The sequence below is a fragment of the Crocodylus siamensis genome, chromosome 6 (genome assembly GCF_052110815.1).
Source record: "Crocodylus siamensis isolate JL-2025a chromosome 6, ASM5211081v1, whole genome shotgun sequence".
NCBI lineage: Eukaryota > Metazoa > Chordata > Crocodylia > Crocodylidae > Crocodylus > Crocodylus siamensis.
In genome coordinates this window covers 53,594,281-53,605,930 of record NC_143400.1, presented here as the reverse complement: position 1 = coordinate 53,605,930, position 11,650 = coordinate 53,594,281, and the positions used below count along the sequence as shown (strand labels likewise).

At 45.4% G+C, this 11,650-nt stretch overlaps 1 protein-coding gene across 1 annotated transcript in view; it reads right to left on the bottom strand.

Annotated features, from left to right (window-relative positions):
- Positions 1–473: 473 nt before the first annotated feature.
- C6H3orf70 (chromosome 6 C3orf70 homolog) overlaps positions 474–11,650 on the bottom strand; it is a 48,133-nt gene continuing 36,956 nt past the window's right edge. The window contains exon 2 of the mRNA XM_090053130.1: positions 474–4,079. Within this exon, the coding sequence (XP_089909256.1) occupies positions 3,523–4,079 (557 nt within the window). The 3' untranslated portion in view covers positions 474–3,522. The remainder of the gene's footprint in view (positions 4,080–11,650) is intronic.

Sequence of the window (11,650 nt, the reverse complement as noted above, 5' to 3'; positions counted from 1 at the left end):
TGCTGCAGGGAAGTGCAAGGTAGGGATGGTCCATTCTGGTCCAACCCTCACTCCCAAGCAGCGCCCAGGGTTTGTGCTCACTCACTCACCGGCTTGGGCTCAGGGAAGTTCATGCTACACACCTCTGATTTTGTTGGTCCATAATTAGCCTACCCCATCTTCTTATTCACAGGGTTCCACACCATGAAGAGCTGATGCTGGAGTGACTGTTACTTTACCAAACAGAAGCAGGACATTGGCTGTTGTGGTTCCCCTGAAATATCTGTGACAGGTTTGGGTGTTAGGTCTACACTATGTCCTGGTTGACAGTAGGCTTCTGTAGAGTTTAAATTATGGATGGTTTGAATACAGATGATCCCGTCTCAGGCAAGGGACTGGACCTGAGGACCTCCAGAGGTCCCTTCTAGCCCATCTCTATAATTCAACGAACCTTGAAACACTTCCATCTGACAAGGATGATGTAGAGGTATTAATGACAATCAGTGCTTCAGTTGCTTAGTATTTTATTAAAGAGGAAATACATATACACCTACACTTGAAAGAGGACACTCCTTAGTTACCTGCATTAGAAAGACTGACTTAGGTATTCTGTAAAAGAGACTGACCTAAGTCCATACTTGTGCAAAAGAAAAAAAAAATCATGTTTGTTTGAGCAGGAAATAGGATACACAAAAAGCAGGCTGGAAAATGGAATATAAATTAGTGGAGAAAGGTTTTACAGAATTACCTGTTAAAACATTTGCCCAAATCTCAGCCTGCCTTGCATCCAAGAAACTGCACTACAATGCTACAGGGTGCAACACTGGCTGGGATTTAGCTCATTGTGCTTAAGACTTGAACAGATCCTGGATAAGACAGACACGCAATTTATTAATATTGCTAATTACTGACAGTTCAGAACAAATGCTTCCCGATACAATGATGGTATGGGACCAATGATGGTCGAGGAGGTTAGGGTAACCTTAGTCATAACTACCCAAATAATTTTCACTAGACGCCACGACGACTCTGCTGATAAGCAGGGCTTCTTGCTTGAATTCAAAGGAAGATGGTGAGGTCTCCATTTAGGTTACCAAGTTCTCAAGCTGCCCCTTCCATTTTCTGTCCCTATCGTGAAACAGAATTTGTAATTACTTCTAGTAGTTTTCTTCAGCAAGGCCTCTCTGCTGCTGGATTCCTGAAAGGACACTTCTTCTTGCCCACCAGTTGAAAAGCCACTTCCAGGAGCTTAAGTCAGCCAGGCAGGGCACATGATGACAGACTTGCCCGATTCTTGAGAGAGTCGTAATACATTTGAAAGATAAAATTAGTGTTTTCATTGCATATAATGTTTTCTTCTACCTATAAAACTCAGGAGAATGCTCAAGATAGTACAATACTAAGATAAAAACCTTGGTTACCCAAGAAAGATAAGCCCCATATTTTAAAAAAGTCCTATTTAAATAACTTTAATGCAGTCATCCTTTAAATGTCAGCAAAACGGCATAAGTGCCTGGTAAGAATTTATCTGTTCACGTCCAAGGCCCAAATTCCTCATGTGTTTAACAAGCATTGCACTGTAATTCATCAAAATTAGAAAACCTATTATTTTTCCTCTCAAAGTGTTATTTTTAGTCTAAAAAGTACAGTATTACTTTATATAACAATTCATGTTAAATTCCTAGCACACATGTACCGTAGTCTAAACATTTTCTAAAGGTGTTGATTACAAAGTGTATAAAATTCAGAATATATTGTGAGGATACAGTGGTAAAGATGTTCCAGTCTACAACACAGAATAAAAGAGTCTAGCAGTGGTAGCTAAAACTGTACATGGTCATTCATTCTTATTCTTGCCGATGCTTTTTGAAAGGTAAACAGCAAACAAAAGACATACGATAAGGCTGTATTTACTGTCAGAAGCAAAATATTATTGTAACAGACCCCAAGCAATTCAGTCATACAGAACTTTTCCGAGAACACTTCCCTATTGTCAAATAGGACTAAACCATAAGGACAAAAAAGTAGTTCCTATTTTACGTCCTTGTCTAGGAAAATCTCATTTCAAAGCCACCCATATCTGATGGCTGAACTGACCAGAGAGACCACGGGACTGAATCTTTGTGATATCCCAATTACTGTACAAAACATGAAACTAGAGGTGTCACAGCACGTGCATGGTATTAATACTGTTGTTATCGGTAACCCCTCTAACTGAAACACGTACATGGGCGCTTGCATGTAGGTGGTGTAAATTTGAAGGAAATTACATAAAATACGAAGAGGTTAGGGTGGTGGGAAAGTGAGAAATCAAGTCACTGATTTCTGTCCTGCAACTCGTCACTGAATCATGTGCCTCTGGAATTAGCTGAAGTTAACACCAGCTGGACACGTTCAGCTCTGGAGCGACAGGTTAGCATACCTCCCAACCTTAAACTAAACTCCTAATCAAACCAAAGGTAATTCAGATGGTCAGAGGCATAAATCATAGAAATCATAGAAACTGAGGGTTGGAAGGGACCTTAGGAGGTCACATCTAGTCCAACCCCCTGCTCCAAGCAGGACCAGCCCCATCTAGATCCTCCCAGCCAAAGACGGGACAAAACCTCAGTTCAATGCAAGATTGTTCTGTACAGTGCATTCATGGCAATTTGGGGCTGCTTCTGATGGGTCTCTCTCTCACTTTAAGCTATTACTTTACAGCTGGCCCCAGAACGATCTCCATTTTTACAGATCACCTCCCCCAAAACCCAACAGTGCTCTTTCTTTTGATCAGAAGAGAGAATGGTTGGATCGGGCTAAGCGTCCTCTTGGCTGCAAGAGAACATCCGCTCAGGCCTCGCAACCACTCCCTGGCTTCTGAGTCTGCAGATGTGTTATGTGTAACCTGGAGGAGCATTGGAGGCACTTTGCATTTCTCTCTACCCCGCTGAAAGGAGGTTATCAACAGGGTTGGAGAGGAGTCACATCCAGCCCTAGACAAGAGGATGTGCCAATGTGTGAGCCTTTGGCAAGAGGAGATGGAGAAGTACCTCGCATCTCCATCCTGGGTGCGCACGTTTGTATGAGAGAAGAAAGTCTACTTGGCTTTCTCACTCTTCAGACAAAGTGCCTAAGCACTTGTGCAAGTGCCTCCCCATGATGCTTTGCAACAATCCCCACATTGTGCAAATGCATCGCAAACATCCTGGTGGATGAGTATCAAGCATGGTTCAAGATTCCTGTTATAAATAACTGTAAATGAAGTGACCCAGACTGAGATCAGGCCCACTGCCTGTTACAAGAGCCGTGTAATTTGTTATCATTGCCAAAATGTAGGAGTGGGAGATCTGATTAGTGAGGGAGCTCATTAAAATTAATTGGTAGAATCAGTTATTCAAGCAGCTAACTCACTGATGTGCAAGTCTCGGTGCTACTCTTCTGTGAGGAGTTTGAGGAGCCTCAAGGGCGCTAGAGAAAAGGACTCATCCAAAAGAAAGCAAATATAAATGCCACAAAAGCAACAATCAATAGCATGTGTCAGATGGGCGCCAATGTGGAGTGTCACACGGTGGTTTCTATCGTCTCAATCACTTCCAGTTCACACTGGGAGGGAGACAGAAGCGGGCATTCATCTGGTTCCCAACTGCTGTCTGGACTATAATCTTCTTCTGAACTTAGCTCTGCCCCTTCCTCAGTGTCCTCATCACATGACTCCATATAATGAGCCCCCACCGCATTGATCCCAGAGTCTTCAGAGCTGGAAGGGGAAGAGCAGTGATCTATTTTTGGTGTATTGCTCTCTTTTGAGATTAAGGCATTGCGAACAGGGACCTCCTCAGGCTTCATTTTATGGGGGGCGGGGGGAGGCTGCCTCTGGACATAACACATCTTCCCATTGATGCATTTCACGCGGTAATTGTCAATAAAAAGGTCTGAGATTGTGCAGTACCGTGGAGAGTCTGGGGGCAGTGGTGGCTGGAAGACAGGTGCAAATTTCAAGAAGTGTTCAGTGAGAGAAACAGAGATCTGAATGGTGTTTGTGGACTCCCGGGGTCGGACAGGTATTTCAGTGCTTGGAAGCTGCTCTACAGGAGTCATGGGCTGATAGACATATTTACCTGCAGGAAACACAAAAGCGATATGTAAAAGCCACAATTGCCTTGCACAGACTATATTATCACACCATTACTGATTCACTGACAAAGAACAAACACACATGATGTTTCAAACTGCTTAAGAACTCAAAACATGTAGAAAATGCCCATAAAAAAAATTGTAGGCTATTTCCTTCCTTATAAATAGGGATGAGTTCTGAGCAAGGTGTTTATTTTAATTAACCAAATTCTTCTCACCTACTTGTTAATTTGTTCAATGTTTGAGTGCATTCATTTTCTGAGCATATTTGCATTTTCCTTTTGGTAAATCTCAGCACAGCACTGCATCTCCCAGATTCAAGCACAGTGCAAGTGTATTCACAGGCAGCAAGTAAGGGAACTCCCAAACTGTAGGAGTGCCTTTGGCAATTTGATTGTCTAGGTAACTAATAGGAAAATAGGATTTTGTTGGCTGAATCGAGGACTCAGAGGCTGAACTGAATAGGGAGCCTGCAACTCTATGCCACAGAAAGGAATAAGGAGAAAGAAGAAAAATCAGCACCTTTTTAATGACAGCCTGAGAAACCTAAGAATCCTTCAAAAGCCATAAAATGCAGCATTTTGCTTCCATAATAACCTTCTAAGTCTCAGTATGAATTTCATAAACTAACCTTCCAAAAAGATTTAAGTCTTAATATGAATTTCACAAGCTATAAAAACTCTAATTACAGAATAGCTAAAAGCATGGGGTTCCAAACAGAAAAGAAAAATCAAGATGTAAATTCATTTTAATATCTAATACCAGAGCCATAAACAGTGAAGAAAAATCCTTCCTGTATGCATCTAATAGAATCTGTTTCTGTATAGTCTGTTTCTGTAGTCTGGGTACCCAGAATAATGAGTTAGATAAGCAGCAGTAAAGCCTTTGTGTAGGCAAACAAAATAGCCATTACGTGCCTAATGACAGCTTGGCACACACGCCGCACACCCTGGAAGTTGCATCCACTTTAGCTGGAAGGATTGCTGGTGCTAAAGCACCTAGACTCAGATCATACAGATGCACATGGGCTCCCTATCCTGAGTAATGGGTGGTGACTGTGCTGCCAAGGCTGTGCACACAATTTGAAATCACAGCCATCTGATCCAGAGGTAAGTACCATAGTAGCATATTGTCATTCACCAAACCGTTACAACTAGGAAAGCAATTTGATATCGAAGCAAAGATACCGATCTAGGCTGCAATTCCCTTCCTTTGCATCTCTCTCTTCACCTGTCCAGAAGTTTGCCATTCCCGACCTTACGACAGAACCACTGCTCACAGGACTTTTAAACCTGATGATCAAAACTACCCACAGGAAAGCTCCACATCCACAAGAGCAGCGCTCTCCAAAAATCCTGTAAGGTTATGCTCCTTTGCTGTCCTCATCCTACATTCCCTCTCCTGACTCGACTAGTTGAAACTCATACCAAACATGTTGCAGGAGGTATTTAATTTAAAGCTCAAAACTGTCTCTCATTTAGGGGGGACTTTCCATGGAGCTGGCATCTGGCCACATTCAGTCTGATTTCCAGACCTGCTTTTGGAACCTTTTTGCTTATCGAAACGCATGACCTTTCTGCAAAGCAAACTGCCTTTTCATGCATGTACCAGCTTCCCTCTGGCGTTTCTCACTGCGGCATCTGCATACTTCGTACACAGTAATAAACTATCCTTACGCTGCCTTTGGGAGGCAGGGAAGTGCCTCCTCCCCTCCATCTTACACGTGGGGAGCAGATGGTGACAGACCCCTGAAGTCATGCAGGAAGTCTCTCCTGCTATCTCTCAGATCTCCCGGCTCACAGCCCAGTGCCAGAACCACGCAGCCATTCCTTAGGTGATGATGGGCCGTTCCTATGTAAAGCTGCCCACTAAGAAGGGCTTTGGGGGAAGGAGACTGTTTCAAAGTGAACATAGGCTCTCATGATGAAAGTGGGACTCCAGAGAAACTAGCAGACAATCTCCTGAATACAAGCATCTTGCCACAACACTGGCGGCAGGAAAGTAGGGATACTCTTGGGACGTGTGGTACTCATGGAGCGTGACAACTGTTCCCTCTTCTGTCAGCCAGTATACCTTTTGGACTGTCTCTTGGTGTCCCTGGACAATGCCCACACATAAGCTGGTAAAAGGGCCCTGCTCCATTCGCTGTGTATTTTGAACTATATGTTCTCTTTTTGTTTGAGGAAAAGATTAAAATAGTGTTGAATAAGCCTAGCCAGAGAGTATAGACCTAGCTGGTCTATAACATAAAACCTTTTAGAAACCCAGGTGTGTGGGGTTTCTAAAAGGGGGTCATAATCCAGGAGCAGAAATCAGGAACACCAGAAGACTGGCTGCATTCCTGACTGCACCTGTAGCACAATTTCTCCCTCTCTGAAACATAGGTACCGTGACACCCACCTGCTGGTAAGGCCTTTGAGAGCTTTACATTGTAAGTATGTTTATATGTGCAGTATTTTTATATTTATGCAGGTGGAGAAACTGTGGCACCTCAGTTTTCAAGAGCAAGCTGGATAGACACTTGGCTGGGATGGTTTAGTTAGGGATGATCACACTTTGAGCAGGGATCTGGACCTTGTGATGTCCCTTCCAGCCTTACTTTCCATTGATCCTGCATATGTGCAAAGAGAAGTGGTGCCGGCTCCTACCCTGGGGGTCTTTAAGAGGAGGCTAGATGTACACCTCGCTGGGATCGTTTGACCCCAGTACTCTTTCCTGCCATGGCAGGGGGTCGGACTCGATGATCTGCTCAGGTCCCTTCCGACCCTAGAAACTACATGTATATATACACACAGGCACACACACATGCTACTTACAAACATATTATTCCCATGAGGGCAGCTGGGCATTAATAGTTAAAAGGGTGTCAATGCTCCAGCCTTGTCTATAGCCTGTCAAGTTCCTTAGTTTTGCAGTTCTGTTTTGTTCTTTAGGGTTTATTTTAAAGACTGGAAGTGGTACAGTAGAACCTATTCCTCGTCCTTCCACCTCTTGACATTTCGAAGGGAAGACTGCGTTGCAAGGCACTGCTGGCGACCGCATACAAACGTGCATTTGAAACACTCTGAACCTTGATGTGCTTCCAATTTGGAACACTTCAGCACCATGCAGACATGCAGTGCCACCTCTCCCCTTCCCCGTGACCGTCAGCACTTCAAAATGGCCATGAAGGCATGCAGTGGCACTGCTCTCCAGCTACGGGGATGCATGCAATTCCTGCATGCCTCTGCTCCTGAGGACAGCTGAGTAGAAAGGAGAGGCAACCCTCTCCTTCGCCCCCAGACAGACTTGGGAGCAGAGCATTGTAGGATGCTGGAGGATGACTGAAGGGTGCTGATATTTCAGGAAATCCTTCAGATATGTTCCTCATCTTACAAGGGCCATCTTCTAAATGGTTCTTTGGCTGTGCCCACCTGTACCTTTGCAGATTGGAGTGCCTCAAAGGTACTCGAGCAGCATGTCTGTCTGTGGCTTGGGTATCACATTTTAGTAGGATTCCTTAAAAATCAAAAAATCTTTGACAAGAGCAGAAAATACATTAAAATAACAAAGGTGGAATACTTCAGATGCCACCATCTTTCTATGCAAGAGACTAAAAAGTCTCTGCCAGTTTCTCTGTGCGTTAATGAGCTGGGTTGCATGATGGTGAAGGGACATACCTGCCACAATAGATTTATGTCAAACATAAAATAAAGCCTTCTGGGAAGGGCTTCTCTGTCACCAAAGGAGTTACGCTGAAATTAAGGTAGGAATATTCTTTCTGACCAAGCTCTGTCTGCTCTGATAAGGAATACACAAAGTTGGAATATATCCTAAACCACGAGACAACTTGCCTCAATGATTTCTATGTTCCACCAGAAAGCTTGGCCTTTCTGTCCCTCCTGACATCCCTTCCCTTACTTGGATTTCTGAGTCTTGCTGAATGTTATTCTAATTTTCCTTTTTGCTGTTTACTGACTCAGGCTATGCTTTTGATTATTATGTGTTAGGTAGAATTTTCTATTCCTATGGGTGGATCTGAGGAGTAGGAAGGAGAGAGAGGGAGTCACTGAAGGAATCAGTAATAAAAAGAGGTGTGCTGCAGACAGGGAGCAGCGGGAGGAAAAAAACCAAGAGAAAGAAATAGAAAGAAAGGGAAAAGGAACACAGTACAGGGGAAGGGAAAGGGGAAAAATTACCCAAAAAGAAACATAGAAGACAGTTCAGGGAAATGGACACATTGGCTGCATCCACATGAGCATGGATGTCTGGTTCCCCAGGGACAAGAAGCAGCGGCACACCTTGTGCTGCTGCTACTTGTCCCTGGGGAATGCCTATGCCATGTGCCCTCTAGTGCATGGCAAGTTACCCTGAGTGTGGTAAGGGAGGCTGGGGCCCCAGCAGGCTTACCTGGAGTCCTGGTGGGCTTGGGGAGCTGTGGTCACAATGCTCCTGCAGCCGGGCATGGCTTCGGGAGGCCAGGCTCTGGTTTTGAGCAGCATATGCTGCTGCCATTTTAAGGTGTGGCTTTTTTTGACCCCAGGATCTCCTGGGGTCAACCTCCCCCCCCGCCCCCCAATGCTGAAAGGTAGCAGCATGGGGAATGCCTGCAGATTCAGCATGTGGCGCTGTAGACAGGTCTGCAGTTCCACATACCGCACATCCGCACTCGTCTGAATGAGGCCATTGAGTTCTGTTACAGGACAGAGAAGGCTGAGCAAAGCCAAAATAGGAGAAAAAGTAGGAAAGCTGCAAAAAGGAGGTCTGGCGAGACAGCATTTGGCAAATAGGTTGGATTCATTTCACTTGTATTCACTGAACACTTCAGTCAAATACTTTTTTCAGTCAAATACTAAATGTGTGGTTGGAAAAAATCCAGTGAAATTCAGATACACTGGGAAAATATTTTTCCTCCAATTTCATGAGAGCTGGCTGGAAAGCAAAGAAACCACCCCCTTCATTTGCCAATTTCTATTTTAAGAGAAATGGTCAGCACCCTCCACATCTGATGGTCCCTACTACTTTGTTACATTTGTTGTACTCCATTAGAGTTAACTGCCATTAAGGTACAATTAAATATAGTACATACAAGCAGAACAGGGCTCTTAGTCTTTACAGTGCTTTGGGGCAGAGGAGTCGTGGGACAGTTTAGTTCTGGCCTAACAGGTCCTATGTTTCTAGCAAACTCTTGTGGCAGCCAGAACAGGAGGGAGGTCCTGAAGAGCTCCAAGAAGAGCTTGGCCTCTTGTAAGTCTGCACCAGCCCAACTCATCGGGGGAAGGGGAAGACAAGGGCGGAGGAAACATCAGACTGCCAGACCAAACAGCACCCACAACTACAGCCCAGCCCAGCCCAACGAGCGAAACGAACGAACAGGTAAGAGACAGGGGCCAGGGTAACGCTGGGACTAGGGGGTCAGTACACACATCCACAGGAGGCCTCAAATGCCTCTACACAAACCCTCGTAGTATGGGCAACAAGCAGGAGGAACTCACCCTCCTGCTGGCTGACACCAGCCCAGACATAGTGGGGATCACGGAAACGTGGTGGGACTCAACACATGACTGGGCGATCAATGTCAAGGGCTACAGGCTGTACAGGAGGGACAGGATAGGAAAGAGAGGTGGGGGCGTGGCACTCTATATTAAGGAGGAATACACATCCTCATCAATTAGCAAGGAGCCAGGGGAGGGGCACTCTGAAGTGCTTTGGGTTAGAGTACTAGGCAGTTGAGGGGAGAGAAACTTAATGGTGGGAGTCTACTACAGACCTCCCAACCAGGGAGAAGAGCTTGACCAGGAATTCTTGGGTCAGCTCACAGAGGTAGTGAAGGCTAAGGATGTGGTAGTCATGGGGGCCCTGAACTTCCCAGACATCTGCTGGGAAGAGCAGTCAGCCAGGTCTGACCGCTCACGTAGGTTCTTAGCCAGAGTGCAGGACCTCCATCTAACCCAGGAGGTGCACAGCCCCACCAGGGGAGACGCCTTGTTGGACCTAGTGCTGGCCACAGGTGATGACCTGGTGAGGGGGCTGCGGGTGCTCGACCACCTGGGCGACAGCGATCACCACCTGCTGGAATTCACCATCCAGCGCAAGGTGGCAAAGGCATGCAGTAAGGCAGCGGCCCTAGATTTTAGGAGGGCAGACTTCAACGAGCTAAGGAGGATAGTTGGAGAAGTGCTGAGGTCCTGGAGGGGAGGGGAGCCAGGTGTCCAAGGAGAGTGGTCGCTCCTTAAGGAGACGATCCTCCAAGCCCAAAGGAAGGTAATCCCAACGAGGATCAAAGGGAGCAGGAGAGCACACAAGCCTCCATGGCTCACCAAAAGCATCTGGGAATGTCTCCTTGCTAAAAAGGAGGCTTACACCCAATGGAAAGAAGGGGTCTTCACCAGGGAGGACTATTCTGTAGTTGCTCGGGGATGTAGGCGGGTAGTTAGGAAGGCCAAGGCAGAGATGGAACTGGGACTAGCTTCCCAGATTAAGGACAATAAGAAGTCCTTTTTTAAATACGTAGGGGGTAAAAAGAAGGTCCCGGGTAATGTGGGGCCCTTGCAGGACGAGATGGGAAACTTGGTCGTCACACCAGACGGCAAAGCTAACATGTTTAACGATTTCTTTGCCTCCGTCTTCCTAAGTAGGGACCAGAACAGCCACCTCCCAGCTGGCCCCCCTCGGGCCCCGGGGGAGGCACACCCGGGCCACTGGCTGTGGTAGCTTTTGGTAACACTCAGTACACAAGCCCCAATGAGGCTGCATATTTGGAACCAAACCCCGATGTTTGAAACCCTGACATTCATGCCATATTTAGTCACATATTTGAGGTGCCTCTGCTTGCTCTTTTATACAAAATGAAGAGCAAGAAAAACACTTTTTAACAGTGACATCGAATCCAGTCCTTGAAGTAGGCCTAGACGCCAGGAGGCATGCTTGGGGAAAGCCTTGGTGAAGGGAAAATTTTTAAATGAACATGACGAAATGATGAAACGGGAGCTCATTTTTCACTTACATTTTTTTTAAATGGCTGCTACTGGTGGAGAGGGTCATAGGAGCTAGTGAGGGGAAAGAAGAGGAGGCTTTTAGCCCTGGGTCACTAAGAGTAAATTTGAAGAGTATATAATACCACTTAGAGCAAGCTGGAACATTTAGTTTGCATGGGAAAAACAATCACTGCCACTTGAACAAATGCATAGATGTTAGATGGAAGAATGTCTTCAGCACTATACACACTGGTGGCCAAGTAGGGAAAAATCCATGGAAAATATACTGTGAACCTTAAGTTTAGCAAATGCAACATCTGTGGGTAAGAGACCAAACCTAGCGTATTCAAATTATAGTGCTGGGACTTGGAGTCTTTGGACTTGAATGGAATCAGAAGGAGTGTGCACTTGATGGTACATCATTATATATTATGACATGTAATCGGAGCATAAACACAAGGAGAAAGTCTAGAATTTCTGTTTGCATTTTAAACCGGGAAAGCCCACTTTTCTAGATGCACATTGAAAAATTCCCATAAGGGAAGCTTAGGTTAGATGCAACTCTCTCACAAGGAGGGTAGTAAAACACTGGAACAGGC